The sequence below is a fragment of the Capricornis sumatraensis genome, chromosome 18 (assembly GCF_032405125.1).
Source record: "Capricornis sumatraensis isolate serow.1 chromosome 18, serow.2, whole genome shotgun sequence".
Taxonomy (NCBI): domain Eukaryota; kingdom Metazoa; phylum Chordata; class Mammalia; order Artiodactyla; family Bovidae; genus Capricornis; species Capricornis sumatraensis.
This window is the reverse complement of record NC_091086.1, coordinates 16,802,016-16,824,853: the sequence shown is the minus strand read 5'-3', so window position 1 is coordinate 16,824,853 and position 22,838 is coordinate 16,802,016. Positions and strand designations below refer to the sequence as shown.

Genomic DNA, 22,838 nt, shown 5'->3' with positions numbered 1-22,838 from the left:
CCCATGGACGGAGGAGCCTGGTGGGCTGCAACCATGGGGTCACTGAGAGTCAGACACGACTGAGTGACTTCAAAAAAGATGTTCACGACCAAGATAATCACGATAGTGTGATCACTCACCTAGAGCCAGACATCCTGGAATGTGAAATCAAGTGGGCCTTAGAAAGCATCACTACGAACAAAGCTAGTGGAGGTGATGGAATTCCAGTTGAGCTCTTTCAAATCCTGAAAGATAATGCTGTGAAAGTACTGCACTCAATATGCCAGCAAATTTGGAAAACTCAGCAGTAGCCACAGGACTGGAAAAGGTCAGTTTTCATTCCAATCCCAAAGAAAGGCAATGCCAAAGAATGCTCAAACTACCACACAGTTGCACTCATCTCATACGCTAGAAAAGTAATGCTCAAAATTCTCCAAGCCAGGCTTCAGCAATACGTGAACCATGAACTTCCAGATGTTGAAACTGGTTTTAGAAAAGGCAGAGGAACCAGAGATCAAATTGCCAACATCCTCTGGATCATCGAAAAAGCAAGAGAGTTCCAGAAAAACATCTATTTCTGCTTTATTGACTATGCCAAAGCCTTTGACTGTGTGGATCACAATAAACTATGGAAAATTCTTCAAGAGATGGGAATACCAGACCACCTGACCTGCCTCTTGAGAAATCTGTATGCAGGTCAGGAAGCAACAGTTAGAACTGGACATCGAACAACAGACTGATTCCAAATTGGGAAAGGAGTACATCAAGGCTGTATATTGTCACCCTGCTTATTTAACTTATATGCAGAGTACATCATGAGAAATGCTGGGCTGGAAGAAGCACAAGCTAGAATCAAGATTGCTGGGAGAAATATCAACCTCAGATATGCAGATGACACCACCTTTATGGCAGAAAGTGAAGAAGAACTAAAAAGCCTCTTGATGAAAGTGAAAGAGGAGAGTGAAAAAGTTGGCTTAAGGCTCAACATTCAGAAAACTAAGATCATGGCATCTGATCCCATCACTTCATGGGAAATAGATGGGGAAACAGTGGAAACAGTGTCAGACTTTATTTTTGGGGGCTCCAAAATCACTGCAGATGGTGACTGCAGCCATGAAGTTAAAAGACACTTATTCCTTGAAAGAAAAGTTATGACCAACCTAGACAACATATTAAAAAGCAGACATTACTTTGCCAACAAAGGTCCATCTAGTCAAAGCTATGGTTTTTCCAGTAGTCATGTATGGATGTGAGAGTTGGACTGGGAAGAAAGCTGAGTGCCAAAGAATTGATGCTTTTGGACTGTGGTGTTGGAGAAGACTCTTGAGAGTCCCTTGGACTGCAAGGAGATCCAACCAGTCCATTCTCAAGGAGATCAGTCCTGGGTGTTCTTTGGAAGGAATGATGCTAAAGCTGAAACTCCAGTCCTTTGGCCACCTCATGTGAAGAGTTGACTCATTGGAAAAGACCCTGATGCTGGGAGGGATTGGGGGCAGGAGGAGAAGGGAATGACAGAGGATGAGATGGCTGGATGGCATCACTGACTCGATGGATGTGAGTCTGAGTGAACTCCGGGAGTTGGTGATGGACAGGGAGGCCTGGCGTTTTGCAGCTCATGGGGTTGCAAGGAGTGGGACACGACTGAGCGACTGAACTGAACTGAAGTATTAAAACAAAAAAAAGCCACATGTCTATTTTCTTACCTCTTTTTCATCTCACCCTCCCCTGCTGCCCTTTTTACTGTTAGCCAGTTAGTGGACCCATACGTCCCTCAGCTCTCCAAAGACCCTCACCCAAGCCTGGTCTTCTTTGTAGTGCCTTAGGTTCACTTTTCTTTAATATTTGTTTTTAAGCACTGTATTGAGGTATAATTGGCATGTGATAAACTGCATTATTTTAAGTGTGCAGTTTGATGCGTTTTGACATATGTATATACCTGTGAAACTGTCCCTGCCATCAAGATGATGAAAATGTCACTCTCAGAAGTTTCCTCTGCCCTTTGTTACCCTCCTGTTCCCCACTCTCTCCTACCCCCACGCACACCTTGCTTAGGAACTCTGAATTCCCTGGGGCTGGGAGAAAGGAGGAGTTTCTTTGATTTAATTCATACTATCTCGTAAGTCTTTCCCTCCCCAAATTATTCTCTTTTAAAAAGATTAGATGTATGATATGTTCTTCTTGGTTACCTTAAGGCAGGCTTAGTCTTAGAAATAAGCCCTCTACCTCTTCAGAAAAAAATAAAACATCCCCTTAGATACAGCAAAGTCTTGATTTGAAAATAAAGTTGTGCTACCTGGAGGCTTCTTTGAAATCTGTATGAATGTATTTTCTCACCTAAGAAAACAAATCATTTTTAAAAATAGCTAAACATTTCAGTGGACAAGGAGTTTATTAAGATGGAATTCTTAGGCAGCAGTGAAAGTAAAGATATTAAGGTGCAATACGATGGTCTGTTCTGCTCGGTTGCTGTGGTTTGCTGAGGGTAGGGTGTGGCTATTTCCCAGGTACTGAGCCTGGCTGCTCTCAGGCTGGGTTAGGCTCGGTGCACCCCTCACCTCAAACAGCCTCCTCTGGTTGGTTACCCCAGCGAGCACTTCAGTCACTGTGATTTCGTTTTGTCTGGGGCAAAGTCGGGAAACACTGAAGACCATCTGAGTCAGGATAGTAACAAGAGGGGCCTGTTTTTTTCTCTTTGGGCCCAGACTGTGGCATGCACAGTCTTAGTTCCCCCAACCAGGAATCCAGCCTACGCCGCCTGCAGTGAAAGCACAAAGTCTGAACCCCGGCACCGCAGGGAAATCCCCAGAGGGACTGTTCAATTATTATATGATGTGTTCAACTCTCTCCTGTTTGAGGGCCTTAAAAGTGACGGGTCACTAGTGGCACCCTGGCTTCCCAGGTGGCGCTAGTGGTAAAGCACCCATCTACCAACGCAGGAGACATAAGAGACCCAGTTTCGATCCCTGGATCAAGAAGATCCCCTGGAGGAGGAAATGGCAACCCACTCCAGTGTTCTTGCCTGGAGAATCCCATGGACAGTGGAGCCTGGAGGGCTACAGTCCATGGCGTCGCAGAGTCGGACACGACTGAAGCGATTTAGCATGCACACAGAGTGGCACCTGTAGCTAAGATTTGTTGTGTATATTATGGAAGTCAGAAAATGCTTTTTACCTGGTACAGATGATGTTAGAAACATTTTAGATTTCATAGAGCATATAGTACAGTGCTAGATATTTATAATGGATGAAGTGTGGTGGAGATGAGACAGTATTTGCAGTATGTGAGATGCAGAGAAACGTATTGCATTATTCCCTTAAGTAACTACTGCGGAATTTAGAAAATGTATAATATACTGTGGGCTTATAATATACTGATTTTTAAAAAAATTCCAGTTTGAATGATCTGAAAAATTATCTGTTTTTCATAGGGTATGTTAATTTTTTATTTTTATTTTTTGCATTTAGTGTTATATGTTTTTCTGGTATTCAGTTGAATGGAGACCTTATATTGAATTCATCTCATCTACCATGTTTTTTTTTAATCACAGGAGGTGGTGAGAAAGCCAGAGCACGTCACATATCAAGAGGAAAACTGTTACCCAGAGAAAGAATTGACAATCTTCTAGACCCAGGGTTGGTACATACCCAGGTGTTGGCTCAGGGTGTCCTCTGTTCTATGGTGCTTTCTTAGTTTTTTTTTTTTTTTCTTTTTTGGCTGTGCTGTGCAGCTCTCGGGATCTTGGTTCCCCAACCAGGGATTGAACCCAGGCCCTTGGCAGTGAGGTGCAGAGTCCTAACCATTGGACCGCCAGGAAATTCCCATCTTAGAAAGTTTTGTGAAATAAGTGGTTTTAAGTTCTGGTTCTTACCTAAGCTTCAGCAACAAGTGTTTGTTGTGAGGCTGCTTAACGTCAGGTGCTATTCTAGGTGCTAGCGATGCCTCACTGAACAGAGCAGACCAAGTTCCTTGCCCTGCTGGAGCTTACAGGGGAGTAGGAGGAGAGAAAATAATTGATAAATGTCACAAATTACATAGTATGTCAGAAGGTGATAGTTATGGGAAAAAAAGAAAAGGTAGACCAGCGTTACAAGAGAGAAAGATGAAGAGCAAGTTGCAGTTTCAAATGAGGTGGTTAGGATCGGCCTCGCTGAGGTGGTGACATTTGAGCAAAGGCTGGAAGGAGCAGAGAGAGATGGGCTGTATATATCTGGGGAGAGAGGGTTACAGGTGGACGGAGTGGCCAGTGCGAAGTTTCTGTGGTGGGAGCTGGGAGTGGGTCACAGATGCCAATATGCCACAGGGCCCGGGAGGCCGTCTCGTGGGAGTGGAGGTTCGGTGAAGTGGGGAGTAGCAGAAGATGGGGTCAAATTCATAACGCATTTGCGGGTCAGTGTCAGAGTTTGGACTTTTACTCTGAAAGAAATGGGAAGACTTGGTAGGACTTACCTGACTTATATTTTAAAAAGGTATTCTGGCCACGGGTGTAAGTAGACTCTGGGGCTCGAGGGCGGAAGGGCCAGGACCAGATAGATAAATGAAGATTCAGTAGTATCGTTTCTGCGGACATGCACACACGTGCCCAGCCTGGAGACAAACAGCGTTAACACCTAGTGTGCATTAACACACTAGTGTATATACCATTAACACCGACACTATTTTCATGCAAATATGGATCAGACACACTTTTCTGTTTGTTTGTTTTAGAAAAATGGAATCTTGTGTTTTATAACCCCCTTCTCCCCCTCCCCCACCGCCCTTAATGTATCTTGAACATTTAAGTGAGAGAAGAATAACAGTGGTTAAGAGCTTGGTCCCCTATTAAAGAGCTTATTAAAACAGCTCTGCTATGTACTGGTAGTTGTGTGACCTCAGACAACTGACCTCATCACTGCGTTTCAGTTTCCTCATCAGTCAGCGGGGATCCTAGTAGGATCTATAGTAGAAGGTAGTCCTGAGGACTGAATGAGTTAGCATTCCCGAAGCTCCTAGGAGAGGCTGGCACGTGGTTAAGTGCTACGTGAGTGTCAGCTGCTGTTCTCTTTCTATGTCAATAAGTACATCTGTACAATATCTTCAAAGATAAATGTGTTCCTTTGTGTGGCTGTATTGTGTCAATCTCCAAAGTGTTCACACTAGACTGTTTTGTAGACTTTATATCCAACACACGTATTTGAAACGTTGACCCATTTAAAAAAAAATCTTTTCGTTTTCCACGTGTAACTACTCAAATATGATTTTTAAAAAAGAAAACATTCATTCAAGCAGCATTCTTTCTTCTGTTCAGGTCTCCATTCCTGGAATTATCACAGTTTGCAGGTTACCAGTTGTATGGTGATGAGGAGGTCCCCGCAGGTGGCGTTATTACAGGCATTGGGAGAGTGTCAGGGTGAGTATGCTGACCGTGCTCAGCCCTGTGGGTCAGGAAGCAGGCAGGGCAGGGCAGCCAGCACTCACCGCGTCGCATGTGAGTGTGTGAGTGTCATGCTAGTGGTACTGTTTAGATCTGAGGCTTCCTACCCAGATGTGTTAGATTCATCTGTGAAACTTCAGGGATGGAAACTGAAGGGAAAAACCCCAAGCCGTGATCCTGGGGACCCAATCCAAATCTTCATACTTAATCAGAATCTCCAGGGTTTGGACTTGACCTGGGTAGTTTTCCAAGGCTCTGCAGGTGATCTCTTGCACATCTAGAGCAAAAAACCGCTGTCTTAGAGGAGTAGTTCTTGGAGTGTGGTCCCCAGGGAACATCAGCCTCATGTGAGAGCTTGTTAGAAGTGTCAATGGTCAGGTTTTCCCAAAAAGTACTAAGTCATATTCAGGGAGTTGAGCCCCGAAATCAGCATTTAAACAAGCTCTTCAGATTCTCCAGTGCTATCCTTTGAGAACCACCATAGACTTAGGACATCTTGATTGCTAGATATTACATTTGTTTGTGTGTATTTTTGTATGCTCTCACACTGACCATACTTGTACTGCAATAAACACTTCCCACTGCCTAGTTGTCTTAATCTTCACCACAGTCCTGTGAGAAGGGGTGCTATTACAATCATCACCATTCTGCAGGTAAGGAAACTACCTTGGAGTGTTAAAATAACTTGCCAAAGATCAAGCCATTGGCAAAACTTGACTTCGAGATCAGGCAGCCTGATACAATTGCCCTGGACTCGGATTCTGATTTACGTGTGTGTCCCTCCACCTTCACCCCATGATTTGTGCCTTAGTGGGAGGTGTGACTATAGTCGTTCACCATTGTTGCTTCTTTCTCGCTTCCTTCTTTAACTCCTAAATGTTACGCCCCAGTGATAAATCGAAGAAACAGAGGGGTAGGGACCAGAACACAGCCTTGCTTCATTCCACTGAAGATTTTAAACTTTGTATCAGTGCTCTTCTCAGACACCCATTCTCTAAGGCTCTCTATGAAGATCAGTAGCCAGGGCTCAATATTGAGTGTGCACTTTAGCTCACAAGATTCCATGGAGGCAGGGGCCAAGACCAGACAGATTTTGTCTTTTTCCTGAAGCTGCTCTGGTGTTGGATAGTATGACTGGAAAAGAATTCACTTATTCAAAACATCTAAAGTAGTACTTCGCTATAATTAAAGTGACCTTTCTTACATAATCATACGGTTGAATATGGTTAGCACCCTTTCTCTAGCAGATGATACGTGTTTAAACTAGTTTAAATAAAAAAAGATTTGTTGACTCTTAACTGATTTGGGGCCAAGCCAGATCTAGGAGTTCAAACAGCATCATCAGGCCACCAGGCTGGTTTTTGGTTTTGTTCTCAGGCAGTCTGTTCAAGCCTTGAGCCAGAGCTGGCCGTAGGCTTCCCCAGCTTCTGCTCCATAAACTTAGCAGCTGCAGTAAGAGGAGAGTTCCTGAGGGCACAGACCTAGGGCCAGGGCCCATCGCTGAACCCGCCACATGGACCCTGAGTAGAAGGGCGTGGTCCTTGTGCTCACCTCTGAAGATGGATGGTCTTTGGGGTCAGTCCTGCTAGAACCACATGGATTAAAAACAGAGAAGAAGCAGTTTCTGAAAGAAAGTTTAGTTTTGTTGCCAATATAATAGATGCTGGATAGGCAAAATCAATAGGTGTCTAATACAATGTATGTATTTTCGTTTTAGCCGTGCCTTGCGGCATGCGAGATCTTACTTCCCCAACCAGGGATCGAATCCATGCCCCATGCAGTGGAGGCGTGGCTTCTTGACCACTGGACCACCAGAGAAGTCTCTAATAGAATATTTTGTGGACTTATTTTGCTTCTCATCCTGTACTATGTCTGTGCTTTTGTTTTGTTTTTTTTTTGGCGGGGGGCTGCACTAGGTCTTCATTGCTGCACGTGCTCTTTCTCTAGTTGCAGTGAGCGGGGGTTATTTTCTCCAGTTGTGATGCACAGGTTTCTTACTGCGATGGATTCTCTGTTGCAGAACACAGTCTCTAGGATGTGCAGGCTTCAGTAGTTGTGGCACTGGGGCTCAGTGGTTGTGGTTCGCATGCCCTAGAGCACGGGTTTAGTAGTTGTGGCACATGAATTTAGTTATCCTGGGGCATGTGGAATCCTCCCAGACCAGGGATCAAACCAATGTCCCCTGCATTGGAAGATGGTTTTTAAACCACTGGACCACAAGGGAAGTCCTGTGATGTTTCCATAAAACAAGTAAAAGTTAATAGTAATGTCTCTTGTCCAAGGTTGATGGGGCAAGTGACAGAGTCAGAACTTCAGCCTCCCTTTGCCTGACTTCATAGCCTGGGCTCTCTCCTGCACCAGAACTTCTTAAGCTTTTCTAATGCAGCACCCCCAGGAAAGGGAAGAGTGACCATACTCTGGAGGTGTGGGGTTATGGCCCAGCAACCTGCCAAGAGCCTCAGTTCCTTTTGAAGTGATTTATTTAATATTAAAGTCATTAAAAATGTACTTCCCACTCTATAAAATGTTAATTTTAATGTGGGAAAGTGCTTGCTATAACCTAGTGAATAAAATTGATACTCAGAGGAGAGGAACCACATACCCTAATGAAAGAAATTTAACATTACCTGAGGTCGTGGGCTCAGTTGCTGTTCTCTAGTTCATGTTCAACAAGAACTCAAGAAGTTATTTTTTAGAATTCTAGAGAATATAAAGTGAGGTAACGAAAACATCATAAATATACAGATTAAATTTTGTGAAGACCACACTCCTCTTAATTTTCGAGTGAGCCTCCAGTCCTCGGTTTTCCTGGCAGCACTCAGCAGGCTCTCTGCTAGCCCTCTTCATTCACTTTCCCGCTTCTTGCTAGTTGCTAGGGGGCCATGGTACCTGACAGACTGGTTTTGGTGAGAAAGGGTGCCACTAATGACTCATTATAGTATATGCTTTCAAAAATACTATTTTAAAATTTGCACCTATTGTTACTTTACGCAGGATAAATGTTGTATTTTTAACTTCTTTTAGTTTTATAGAAAAGCATATGGCAGTAACATGAAGAACTTTTGAAAATATGAAACATAAGTACTTTCGATGGCTCGGTTTTCCTTTTTGAAAATTACCTTCCTAAAAGGAAATTCTGAAGTTTATCATGAGGGATTTTCTCATCTTGAGACTTGGATTTGTTGTCGTCGTCTTATCATGTTAGGACTGTTTCATTGAAAGAACATTGCAAAATGTGGCTTAGGTTGTTAGTTTTTCTCTGCTAATGTGGGGTGATAATTCTTTAAAAAAATCAGATATGAGTTTGTAAACTAATTAAAAGTGATTCATTTTATATAAATGAATATATGAACAGTGATTAAAGCTCCTATACCATAAGATTGCCTACTAATGGCTATCATTAGTGATATGTGTTAATACTGGAAATTGCCAGGTTGTATTGGGAGTATCTTATAATGAGATGCAGTTGGTCTTTACTTTAAAAAAATATCTTATATTCTCTCTCCAATGAAATTTCTGCCTTTCAGAGTAGAATGCATGATTGTTGCCAATGATGCCACGGTCAAAGGAGGTACCTACTATCCAGTGACTGTGAAGAAACACTTACGAGCACAAGAAATTGCAATGCAAAACAGGCTCCCCTGCATTTACTTGGGCAAGTTATAAGAATTGTAAACTGTTATTCAGCTAGAGAAGTAAAAGATTGTTTAGAAAGATGTATATATATATATATAACATTATCAGTGGGCATTTCAAGAATAGCTATTGGTTTCTCTCATAATTTCAAAAGAAATACTTATTCTTTGTTAAAACCCCTGGGAGGAAAAGTAAATAAGGACTACCCATTGTAACATCACTGAGGAGGAATCCCTGACACTATTTTGGGGTGTGCTATTTTTTCCTCTACATGAGTGGTGTTTTTTTCTTCTATATATTTTTGTTTTTCTATTCATCATAATGGATTCAAACTAAGAAAAAATAATAGCTAATATTTATGAGTCTCTTGAGAGTCAGGTACTAGGTTAAATGCTTGAGTATGTACATAATTTGGGCAAACATAATTTAAAGGAATTTAATTTTCAGTGAAAGTAAATTTATATTTGGAATTAAAATACATTAATAATTAAATTTAAGGATATTTTTAAAAGAACATAAAAGCAAAGCAGTTTAAAATTGGCACTTCCTGGATATTAGCTTAGTTTGTAAAAACACCAGTATCTGTTGTTCATTTCAGATGAGATTTCTTTTTCCTATGAAAGTGAATTTACCTGACTGACTTAGAGTGTGAGCTGCTTTGCACATATAGAAAACAACAGATGGGACCCTACAGCTTGCAACTGCTGTTCCCAATGCTGTAGGGAATGCAGTTAAGGGTGCTGTGTTGTCTGTCTTCCTCATAGTGAATTGGAGACAGGATATAATGTATTAAACATCAATAGAAGACTCACACTGATAGGTATAAGACTAGCTAGCTTTCTGTAACATTGACTCTGTACTCACAGTACGCGCTGAACCAAGGGCTTTGCATGCACTATTTCATGCCATCCTGATAACGACCCTGTGGTACACTGCTGTTACCTTCATTTCACAGGTGGGGAAACTGAGGCATAGAATGGCTCAGAAATGCTTCTGTGGTCACACAGCTGTGAAGTAATGAAATTCTGTTTTGAATTCAGCTGACATTCTTATCCACCACTGCTATCTACAGTAAAAAGAGAAACAGAGGGCGATGTGTGATAAAATTATCCCATGAATTCGGTAGATGATTTTTGGATTGTTTTAAAAGAGAGAGAGAGAGATTCATTTTCAGCTGAACTGGTTAAGGATTTTTTTGCGATTTCTGGGGCTAATCCTCAAAGCAGAGAATGTCCTAAATATTTCACGTGGAATTTTGCATAGGGGTAGGAGAGCCTAATATGTTTGAAGAAAGCAATACAATTTAGGGGGCTGTGTGGGAGGATTGGTAGAAAGATAGAGCAAATTTTTGTGTGTGAATGTAATTAAGAACTGGTGCTATTATCATTGAGACAAGTCTTCCTGTGTATAGGATGTTTTGTTCATTGAGATGTACTTATATCTGTTATTTCCCCTGCCTTCAGTTGATTCAGGAGGGGCAAACTTACCTCGACAAGCAGAGGTATTTCCAGATCGAGATCACTTTGGCCGCATATTCTACAATCAGGCAGTTATGTCTTCTAAAAGCATTACACAGGTAATTTCTTATTAATGAGATATGTTGCTTTTTGCATCAAATGTTTTTGCTAACCAGGTATTCTGAGATGACTTAAAAGAGAATTTTACTTTTTTTTTTTGGCTATGCCATGCAGCTTATGGGGTCTTAGTTCCCTGACTGGGGATTGAACCCAGGCCCTTGGCATTGAGAGCATGGAATCCAAACCACTGGAATGCCAGGGAAGTTCCCAAAGAGAATTTAATACACAATTTAGTTTTCAAGAAATCAGCTGATAACCTTATGAGGTTTCCCTTGTATGTTGTCTGTCTTTTTCCCTTGTTGCTTTTAATATTTTATCTTAGTCTTTAATTTTTGTCCATTTGATTACTGTGTGTCTTGGTGTGTTTCTCCTTTGGTTTATCCTGCCTGGGACTCTCTGTGCTTCTTGTACGTGGTTGACTCTTTCCTTTTCCATGTTGGGGAAGTTTTCAGCTATTATCTCTTCAAATATTGTCTCAGGTCCTTTCTCTTTCTCCTCTGGGACCCATATAATACGAATGTTGGTGCATTTAATGTTGTCCCAGAGGTCTCTTAGGTTGTCTTCATTTCTTTTCATTCTCTTTCCTATGTTCTGTTTTGCAGCATTGATTTCTACCATTCTGTCTTCAGGTCATTTATCCATTCTTCTGTCTCAGTTATTCTGCTATTGATTCCTTCTAGTATATTGTTCATTTCTGTTCTTTAGTTCTTCTAGGTCTTTGGAAACATTTCTTGCATCTTCTCCATTGTTTCAAGATCCTGAAACATTATCATCTTCACTATCATTATTCTGAATTCTTTTTCTGGGAGGTTGCCTATTTCTGCTTTGTTTAGTTGTTTTTCTGGGGATTTATCTTGTTCCTTCATCTGGGACATAATCCTATTCTTTTCATTTTAGTTAGCCTTCTGTGATTGTGGTATTAGTTCTGAGGCTGCTAGGATTGTAGTTCTTATTTCTTCTGTCTGCCCTCTGGTGGATGAGGATAAGAGGCTTATACAAGCTTCCTGATGGGAGGGACTGGCTGTGGGCAAAACTGTCTCTTACTCTGGTGGGCAGGGCCATGCTCGATAAAACTTTAATACAGTTGTCTGCTGATGGGTGGGGCTGTGCTCCCTCCCTGTTAGTTGTTTGGCTTGGAACTGACCAAGTCCTAGAGTCTAGAGGCTCTGTGCTATGTGTGCTAAGTCACTTTAGTCATATCTGACTCTTCGCGAGCCTATGGACTGTCGTCCGCCAGGCTCCTCTGTCTGTGGGATTCTCCAGGCAAGAGTACTGGAGTGGGTTGCCATTTCCTCCTCCAGGAGATCTTCTATCCAGAGATCAAACCCATGTCTCTTTTATCTCCTGCATAGACAGATGGGCTTTTACCACTAGCCACCTGGGAAGCCCCTTGAGGCTCTGTGATAGGGCTGTTGGCATCCTTCAAGAGAACTTATGCTGAGACCCATCGCCCAGGGCTGCTGCTACCAGTGCCCTTCTCCCTATGGCAGGCCACTGCCCACCCACGCCTCTGCAGGAGACCCTCACACACTCACGGGTAGGTCTGACTCAGTTTCCTGTAGGGTCAGTGTTCTTTCCTCTGGGACCTGGTGCACACATCGATTTGTTTCTGTTTCCCCCAGTCCTGTGGAGGTCCTGTAATCAGGTCCCGCTGGCCTTCAAAGTCAGATCCCCTGGTGATTCCCAGTCCCTTGGCAAGATCCCCAGGCTGGAGAGCCTGATGTGGGGTCTAGAACCTTCACAATTGTGCGAGAACGTCTTTGGTATTATTTTCTCCAGTTTGTGGTTCACCCACCCCGCAAGATTAGCATTTGATTTTATGGTGATTGTGCCCTTCCTACCATTTCATTGCAGCTTCTCCTTTGTCCTTGGATGTGGGGTATCTCTTTTTGGTGGAGGAATGTCTTCCTGTTGATGGTTATTCAACAGCTAGTTGCAATTTTGCTGCTCTGGCAGAAGATGAGCACAGTCTTTGAACTCTGCCATCTTGAACCGATCTCAAGTACATGATAATTTCAAACTGATAAGTTTTATAAAGAAAAACAGAACTGGATAAAGAGACAAAGGATGATCAATACACAATTTAGTCTTTTTCCACAGAAAGCCTAGTCAGATTAATCTACTAAATATGGGAATATTGTTATGCTGTAGTAATGGTTAGTTCCAAAGGAAATGAGTTTTTAAAAAGGAAGGACACTGAGTAATTGCTATTTTAGGGTGATACTCTGGAGCAATTCTAGAATATGTATGAGGAGACATGCATAAGAATGTTACTTGTAGCATTATTTTTTATAACAAAGATTGAAGAACACAGTAAATGACCGTTCATGGGAGAGTTATAATCTTCAGCTGTTAAAATGAATGAACTATGGATTAAAGACCTAAATGTAAGACCAGAAACTATAAAACTCTTAGAGGAAAGCATAGGCAGAACACTCTTTGACATAAATCACGTCAAGACCCTCTATGACCCACCTCCCAAAGTAATGGAGATAAAAACAAAAATAAACAAGTAGGAGCTAATTAAACTTGAAAGCTTTTGCACAGTGAAGGAGACTATAAACAAAGTAAAAATAAAACCCTCAATAGGAGAAAATAATAGCAAATGAAAGAGCTGACAAAGGATTAATTTCTAAAATATATGAGCAGCTCATTCAACTCAATACCAGAAAAACAACCTAATCAAAAAGTGGACAGAGGACCTAAACAGATATTTCTCCAAAGAAGACATACAGATGGCTAATAAACACATGAAGAGATACTCAATATCACTCATTATTAAAGAAATGCAAATCAAAACTACAATAAGATATCACCTCACACCACTTAGAATGGGCATTATCAAAAGATCTACAAACAATAAATGCTGGAGAAGATGTGGAGAAAAGGGAACCCTCTTGCACTATTGGTGGGAATGCAAATTAATGTAGCTGCTATGGTGAACAGTATGGAAATTTCTTAAAAAAATCAGGAATAAAACTACCAGCAATCCCACTACTGGGCATATATACCCTGAAAACCATAATTCAAAAAGGCACATGTACTCCAATGTTCATCGCAGCACTATTTACAATAGCTAGAAAATGGAAGCAACCTAGATGTTCATCGACAGATGAATATATAAAGAAGTTGTTGTGCATATATACAGTGAAATATTACTCTGCCATAAAAAGGAATGCATTTGAGTCAGTTTTAATGAGGTGGATGAACCTAGAGCCTATTATACAGAGAGAGGTAAGTCAGAAAGAGAAAGACAAATATTGTATGTTAACATATAGATACGGAATCTAGACAGGTGGTACTGATGACCCTATCAGCAAGACGGCACTGGAGATGCAGACATAGAGAACATACTTGTGGACACAGTGGAAAGGAGAGGGCAGGACAAATTGAGAGAGTAGCATTGAAACATGTGCATACCATGTAAAATTAGATAGCCTCTGAAAATTTGCTGTATGATGCAGGGAGCTCAATCCAGTGCTCTGTGACAACCTAGAGGGGTGGGATGGGGTGGGAGGTAGGAGGGAGGTTCAAAAAGGAGAGAACATGTGTATACCTATGCCTGATTCATGTTGATGTATTGCAGAAACCATCACAATATTGTAAAGCAAGTGTCCTCCAACTAAAAATAATTTTTTAAAAAATGAACAAACTAGAATTGTATGCATCAATAGAAAGAAGTCTCAAAGAATATGTTGGGTTAAAAAAAAGTAAATGTATGACCAGTTGCTCTGTATGCAAATGTTAAATATATCAAATAATCTATTATTTGTGTCTAAATAGGTACATGGGAAAGATACACTCAACTCTAGAACAGTGGTTACTTTTGAGGTGGGAGGGAGGAGAAAAAGGCCAGTAGGAGGTCCGTAGAGCCTTCAACTGTATCTGAAATATTTCATTCTTTTAAAAAAATTCAGAAGTAAAGTTAGCTAAATGTCAAGATTTATTGAGACTGGGTATTAGGTAAAGAATATTTATTTTACTCTAATCTTTCTTGTATGTTTGAAATGTATGCCATTCCTTTGGGTCTTTTGTTGTCATTGAATTTCTTAAGTTTTTAGTATTTTTATTAATACTCTAATTAGTCATCACCTGCAATTATTATATCTCTTCTTTATATTCTCCCAATACAATGTATTGTTATTTTTATTCTGTATTTTACTGTTACTGTTATGTGAGCTTCCCAGGTGGCGCTGGTGGTAAAGAACCCTCTTGCCAATGCAGGAGACCTAAGAAATGCAAGTTCGATCCCTGGGGCCAGAAAGGTCCCCTGGAGAAGGAAATGGCAATCCACTCCAGTATTCTTGCTTAGAAAACTCCATGGACAGAGGAGCCTGGTGGGCTACAGTCCGTGGGGTCACAAAGAGTCAGACACGGCTAAGTGACTTAGCAGGTTACTGTTATGTGATGACCTTGCCTACCTCTATGCTTTGTTTATCTAAACAGAAACTTCAACTTTGTTCACTTTTGCGCAGTCAGCCCTTCCATCCATTGTCTGGTAAGAAATCCTTATTGTGATCTTTTGTCTTTTAGGAGAAATTTCTGAGGCTAGATGTCTGAAATCAAGGTAGCACCAGGGCCACGCTACTTCGCAAGGCTCATCTCCTTGGGTTTCCGATGGCTCCAGGCGTTCCCTTGGCATGTGGCCGCATGACTCCAGTCTCTGTCTCAATCTTCACATGGCCTTCTGCTCTGAGTCCTATCTCCTCCTCTTATCACTGGATTACTCCTGGGTAATCCAGAATGATCTTATCTCAAGATCCTTAACTTAATTACATCTGCAAAGACCTCCCCCCACACCCCTCCCAGCCTACCCCTTTCACCCCCCAGTAAGATCACATTCACAGGCTCCAGAGTGTGGACACTGAACCCACTGTAGGCTTCTGCCGCCTTGCATGCTTCTTCTGTGCTATGGCTTTTGGTTCATGTAGCTTCTGTAGAAACCACATAATACGTCAACCAACATCCAGCAAATATTTATGGAGAAGCTACTCTAAGCCAGGCCCTGCACTGGTGAGTAAAACTAGGTAGAGTCTCTGCTCCTGTGGAACCTGAAGCCTAAAGAGTATTTTAAAAACCGAGTCTTTTTACAATTAAAAGTGTCCTATATTTTTAATAAGCAATTTTCTGCTTATCATAAAATAGTATGTCTGAGGCATTTGACTGAATGCCTTCAGTTTGCATATTTAATTTTTATTTCTTAAAACGTTTTAAAAATTTTATTCATTTGTTTATTTTTGCCTGCACTGGGTCTTCATTGCTGTGTGGGCGTTCTCTAGTTGCAGCAGGCGAGGACTCTTCTCCAGCTGGGCTGTGCCATGCCAGGACTTCTCGTTGCCGTAGCTTCTCTTGTTGTGGAGCACAGGCTCTAGAGAGTGGGCTCAGTAGTTGTGGCGCATGGGCTTAGCTGATCCCCGGCATATGAAATCTTTCCGACCAGGGATCAAACCCACGTTCCCTCTGTTGGCGGGTGGATTCTTAACCGCTGGACCAAGAGGAAAGTCCATATTTCCTAAAAATTTTAACATCAGTATTTCATTAATTGAGTTCCTTCTTTTAACGTTTGTTTTTTTTTTGTATTTCATGCCAGTAGGATTGTTTGTGGTTATGGTTTGCCTTCCTGTATTCTTTTTTTTTTTTTTAATAAATATTTATTTATTTGACTGCATGGGTCTTAGTTGCAGCATACAGGATCTTTTAGTTGTGGTGTATGGGATCTGGTTCCCTGACCAGGGATCTAATTCAGGCCCCCTGTATTAGGAGCATGGAGTCTTAGCCAATGGACCACCAGGGAAGTACCCCTACATTCTGTGAACCTTGTCAAATTTAAAAAAATCTAATTGTTATCATACACTAGCATCTATGGTGCCTCTTCTAGTCTTTTCCCCAATATATGAATGCTAAACTGGTTATCTGCACTGAAGCTTTACTGAAAAACTCAAGATATTTGTGAGCACTGTTCTATCTTGTTGACTTCCCCTCCATTTTTTTTTTTTTTAAAGAACAAGTACCCCCAGAAATGAGGCCCAAAGAAAAGGATCTTTTCACTTCTGCTGTTCCATGAAGCTTTTCTTCCTCCCTGGGTTACCAGACTTCTTATGGTTTGGCCCAGTATCTTCATTCCTGAGACCACACAGACTGTTGGTTTTGTCATGTTTCCCTTTCCTGAAGTTCTTGTGTGTGTGTGTGTGTGTGTGTGTGTGTGTGTGTGTGTGTGTTAGTTGCTCAGTTGTGTCCAACTCTTTATGACCATGTGGACTGTGGGTCCCCATGTGAACCACCAGGCTGCTCTGCCCATGGGATTCTGCAGGAAAGAATGCTGGAGTGGGTTGCCATTTCCTTATCCAGGGGATCTCCGCTGGACCAGGGATTGAACATGGGTCTCCCTCATTGCAGGCAGATTCTTTACTGGCTGGGCCACCAGTGAAGAAGTTCTCTCTCTTTAGGCCACTGGTTTCCTCCTCCCCCTCTCTTCATTTAACCCTCCCACCCCACCTAAGAGCTTGTCCTTAGTGGTGTATAAAATTTTATGACATGCCTGCCCTCCACCTCTACTTATTTACCCTTAAGATTGTGTTGTTTGGATGGATTTCCTGCTGGTACCCTAGGCTCCAACTAGACACTGTGCACTTAGCTCTCTCTGCTGATTCATGTCCCTTCACCGGTGTTCTGTGTGCTGTTGATGGTGCTTTCTTCCTGCTCTTTTCCCTACAATTGAAACGTTGATGTCAGCTTTGACTCTTCTTTGCTTTTTCCCCTGCTTAATCCATTTAGGTAAATCTTTCTTACTCTTGTACCACTAGGTACTCCTTTGATGGTGAGCAGATAATACATTCAGTTCAATTCAGTTCAGTTGCTCAGTCGTGTCCATCTCTTTGCGACCCTATGAATTGCAGCACGCCAGGCTTCTGTGTCCATCACCAACTCCCGGAGTTCACTAAGATTCATGTCCATCGAGTCAGTGATGGCATCCAGCCATCTCATCCTCTATCGTCCCCTTTTCCTCCTGCCCCCAATCCCTCCCAGCATCGGGGTCTTTTCCAGTGAGTCAACTCTTTGCATCAGGTGGCCAAAGTATTGGAGTTTCAGCTTCAGCGTCAGTCCTTCCAATGAACACCCAGGGCTGATCTCCTTTAGGATGGACTGGTTGGATCTCCTTGCAGTCCAAGGGACTCTCAAGAGTCTTCTCCAGCACCACACTTCAAAAGCATCAATTCTTTGGCACTCAGCTTTCTTCACAGTCCAACTCTCACATCCATACATGACCACTGGAAAAACCATAGCCTTGACTAGACGGACCTTTGTTGGCAAAGTAATGTCTCTGCTTTTAAATATGCTATCTAGGTTGGTCATAACTTTCCTTCCAAGGAGTAAGCGTCTTTTAATTTCATGGCTGCAATCACCATCTGCAGTGATTTTGGAGCCCCCCAAAATAAAGTCTGACACTCTTTCCACTGTTTCCCCATCTATTTCCCGTGAAGTGATGGGACCGGATGCCATGATCTTCATTTTCTGAATGTTGAACTTTAAGCCAACTTTTTCACTCTCCTCATTCACTTTCATCAAGAGGCTTTTTAGTTCCTCTTCACTTTTTGCCATAAGGGTGGTGTCATCTGCATCTCTGAGGTTATTGAGATTTCTCTTGGCAATCTTGATTCCAGCTTGTGCTTCTTCCAGCCCAGTGTTTCTCATGATGTACTCTGCATATAAATTAAGCAGGGTGGCAATATACAGCCTTGATGTACTCCTTTTCCTATTTGGAGCCAGTCTGTTGTTCCATGTCCAGTTCTATCTATTGCTTCCTGACCTGCATACAGGTTTCTCAAGAGGCAGGTCAGGTGCTCTGGTATTCCCATCTCTTTCAGAATTTTCCACAGTGTGTTGTGATCCACACAGTCAAAGGCTTTGGCATAGTCAATAAAGCAGAAATAGATGTTTTTCTGGAACTCTCTGGAGGTAAATTGTCTGTCTACAATGCGAGAGACCTGGGTTCAATCCCTGGGTTGGGAAGATTCCCTAGAGAAGGAAATGGCAACCCATTTCAGTACTCTTGCCTTGAAAATCTCATGGATGGAGGAGCTTGGTGCAGGCTACTGTCCATGTGGTCACAAAGAGTCGGGCGCAACTGAGCGACTTCACTTTCTTTCTTTCTGGAACCCTTTTGCTTTTTCGATGATCCAGAGGATGTTGGCAATTTGAAATCTGGTTCCTCTGCCTTTTCTAAAACCAGCTTGAACATCTGGAAGTTCACGGTTCACATATTGCTGAAGCCTGGCTTGGAGAATTTTGAGCATTACTTTACTAGCATGTGAGATGAATGCAATTGTGTGGTAGTTTGAGCATTCTTTGGAACTGCCTTTTTTTGGGATTGGAATGAAAACTGACCTTTTTCAGTCCTGTGGCTACTGCTAGTTTTCCAGAATTTGCTGGCAGATTGAGTGCAGCACTTTCACAGCATCATCTTTCAGGATTTGAAAGAGCTCAACTGGAATTCCATCACCTCCACTAGCTTTGTTCGTAGTGATGCTTTCTAAGGCCCACTTGACTTCACATTCCAGGATGTCTGGCTCTAGGTGAGTGATCACACCATCATGATTATCTTGGTCGTGAAGATCTTTTTTGTACAGTTCTTCCGTGTATTCTTGCCACCTCTTCTTAATATCTTCTGCTTCTGTTAGGTCCATACCATTTCTGTCCTTTATCAAGCCCATCTTTGAGTGAAATGTTCTCTTGGTATCTCTAATTTTCTTGAAGAGATCTCTAGTCTTTCCCATTCTGTTGTTGTCCTCTATTTCTTTGCATTGATTGCTGAGGAAGGCTTTCTTATCTCTTCTTGCTATTCTTTGGAACTCTGCATTCAGATGCTTATATCTTTCCTTTTCTCCTTTGCTTTTCGCCTCTCTTCTTTTCACAGCTATTTGTAAGGCCTCTCCAGACAGCCATTTTGCTGTTTTGCATTTCTTTTCCATGGGGATGGTCTTGATCCCTGTCTCCAGTACAATGTCACGAACCTCCGTCCATAGTTCATCAGGCACTCTATCTGTCAGATCTAGTCCCTTAAATCTATTTCTCACTTCCACTGTATAATCATAAGGGATTTGATTTAGGTCATACCTGAATGGTCTAGTGGTTTTCTGTACTTTCTTCAATTTAAGTCTGAATTTGGCAATAAAGAGTTCATGATCTGAGACACAGTCAGCCCCTGGTCTTGTTTTTGCTGACTGTATAGAGCTTGTCCATCTTTGGCTGCAAAGAATATAATCAATCTGATTTCGGTGTTGACCATCTGGTGATGTCCATGTGTCTTCTCTTGTGTTGTTGGAAGAGGGTGTTTGCTGTGACCAGTGCGTTCTGTCTTTACCATAGATAGTTCAGGTCTTTTCTGTCTGTATACAAATGTTGTTGTTCAGTCGCTCAGTTGTGTCAGACTATTTGTGACCCCATGGACTGCAGCACGCCAGGCTTCCTTGTCCTTCAGCATCTGGAGCTTGCTCAAACTCATGTCCATTGAGTTGGTGATGCCATACAACTATCTTGTACTCTGCCATCCCCTTCTCCTCATGGCTTCAGTCTTTCCCAGAATCAAGGTCTTTTCTAATGAGTCAGCTCTTGGCATCAGGTGGCCAAAGTACTGGAGCTTTAGCTTCAGCATCCATCCTGCCAATGAATATTCAGAACTGATTTCCTTTAGGATTGACTAGTTTGATCTTCTTGCTGTCCAACGGACACTCAAGAGTTTTCCTCAGCATCCAGTTCAAAAGCATCAATCCTTTGGTGCTCAGCCTTTCTTATGGTCCAACTCTCACATCCATACATGACTACTGGAAAAACCATAGCTTTGACTACACAGACTTTTGTTGACAAATAAATGTTTCTGCTTTTTAACATACTGTATAGGCTTGTCATAGCTTTTCTTCCAAGGAGCAAATGTCTTTTAATTTCATGGCTGCAGTCACCATCTGCAGTAATTTTAGAGCCCAAGAAATTAAACTGTCACTGTTTCCATTGTTTCCCCATCTATTTGCCATGAAGTGATGGGACCACATGCCATGATCTTCATTTTCTGAATGTTGAGCTTTAAGCCAACTTTTTCACTCTCCTCTTTCACTTTCATCAAGAGGCTCTTTAGTTACTTTTCATTTTCTACCATGAGGGTGGTGTCATCTGCATATCTGAGGTTATTGATATTTCTCCTGGCAATCTTGATTCCAGCTTGTGCTTCATCCAGCCCTGCATTTTGCATGATATACTCTGCATATAGGTTAAATAAGCAGAATGACAGTACACAGCCTTGACATACTCCTTTTCCAATTTGGAACCAGTCCACTGTCCCATGTCCAGTTCTAACTGTTGCTTCTTGACCTGCATACAGGTTTCTCAGGATGCAGGTAAGGTTGTCTGGTATTCCCATCTCTTTAAGAATTTTCCAGTTTGTTGTGATCCAAATAGTCAAAGGCTTTGGTGTAGTCAGTGAAGCAAATGTAGATGTTTTTCTGGAATTCTTTCCCTTTTTCTATGATCCAGTGGATGTTGACAGTTTGATCTCTGGTTCCTTTGCCTTTTCTAAAACCACTTTGAACATCTGGAAGTTCTTAGTTCACATACTGTTGAAGCCTGGTTTGGAGAATTTTGAGCATTACTTTGCTAGCATGTGAGATGAGTGCAATTGTGCAGTAGTTTGAGCATTCTTTGGCATCGCCCTTCTTTGGCATGGGATGAAAGCTGACCATTTCCAGTCCTGTGGCCACTGTTGAGTTTTCCAAATTTGCTGGCATATTGAGTGCAGCACTTTCACAGCATCATCTTTCAGGATTTGAAATAGCTCAACTGAAATTTCATCACCTCTATTAGCTTTGTTTGTAATGATGCTTCATAAGGACCACTTGACTTCACATTCCAGGATGTCTGGCTCTAGGTTAGTGATCACACCATTGTGGTTATCTGGAACGTGAAGATCTGTTTTGTATAGTTCTTCTGTGTATTCTTACCACCTCTTCTTAATATCTTCTGCCTCTGCCAAAGTGGAAACAGTGCCCAGTTGTGGATGTGTCTGATGGTGAAAGTAAAGGCCGATAGTATAAAGAACACTATTGCATAGGAACCTGGAATGTTAGGTCCATGAATCAAGGTAAATTGGAAGTGGTCAAACAAGAGGTGGCAAGAATGAACATCTACATTTTAGGAATCAGTGAACTAAAATGGACTGGAATGGGAGAATTTAATTCAGATAACCATTACATCTACTACTGTGGACAAGAATCCCTTACAAGAAGTGGAATAGCCCTCATAGTCGACAGAGGAGTCCAAAATGCAGTACTTGGGTGCAGTCTCAAAAACAACTGAGTGATCTCTGTTTGTTTCCAAGGCAAACCATTCAGCCCCAGCCACTAATGCAAAGAAGCTGAACAGTTCTTTGAAGACCTACAAGACTCTCTAGAATTAACACACACACACACACAAAATGTCGTTTTCATCATATGGGACTGGAATGCAAAAGTAGGAAATCAAGAGATACCTGGCATAACAAGTGAGTTTGGTCTTGGAGTACAAAATGAAGCAGGACAAAGGCCCACAGAGTTTTGCCAAGAGAACGCACTGGTCATAGCAAACACCCTCTGCGAACAACACAAGAGATAACTCTGCACATGGACATCACCAGATGGTCAACACTGAAATCAGATTGATTATATTCTTTGCAGCTGAAGATGGAGAAACTCTGTACGGTCAACAAAACAAGACTGGGAGCTGACTATGGCTCAGATCATGAACTCCTTGTTGCCAAATTCAGACTTAAATTGAAGAAAGTAGGCAAAGCCATTAGGCCATTTAGGTATGACCTAAATCAAATACCTTGTGATTACACAGTGAAATTACACATGACTACAGGGTTATTCTTTATCTTGTTCCCCTTTTTCAGACCAAACTTTGTAGCCTGACACTTAAAACCTCGTGTGATCTGGTTCCAGCCTAACTTGCTAGCTTTATGGCTCATGCGCTGTAAACTCCCATGAGTCTGAACCGCTCGCTGTTTTTCATATGTACCATGGTCTTTATGAGTTTCTGCTCAGATCCACTGAGCCCTCTTTGCCCTAATCCAAATGGATTGATCTGTCTCTAACCCATTTTTACAAAGTCCATCTTAGATGCTACCTTTTCCAGGAAAACTTCCAAGAATCCCTTACTGGAAGTAATCTTTTCACCCAACTCCTATAATTCTTGCACTTTGCCTTACTAGT

At 41.9% G+C, this 22,838-nt stretch overlaps 1 protein-coding gene across 1 annotated transcript in view; it reads left to right on the top strand.

Annotated features, from left to right (window-relative positions):
* Positions 1-22,838, top strand: part of MCCC2 (methylcrotonyl-CoA carboxylase subunit 2) — a 74,484-nt gene that overhangs the window by 5,175 nt on the left and 46,471 nt on the right. Inside the window, exons 3-6 of the mRNA XM_068990502.1 lie at positions 3,527-3,611; positions 5,264-5,365; positions 8,917-9,044; positions 10,489-10,601. Of these exons, the coding sequence (XP_068846603.1) occupies positions 3,527-3,611; positions 5,264-5,365; positions 8,917-9,044; positions 10,489-10,601 (428 nt within the window). The remainder of the gene's footprint in view (positions 1-3,526; positions 3,612-5,263; positions 5,366-8,916; positions 9,045-10,488; positions 10,602-22,838) is intronic.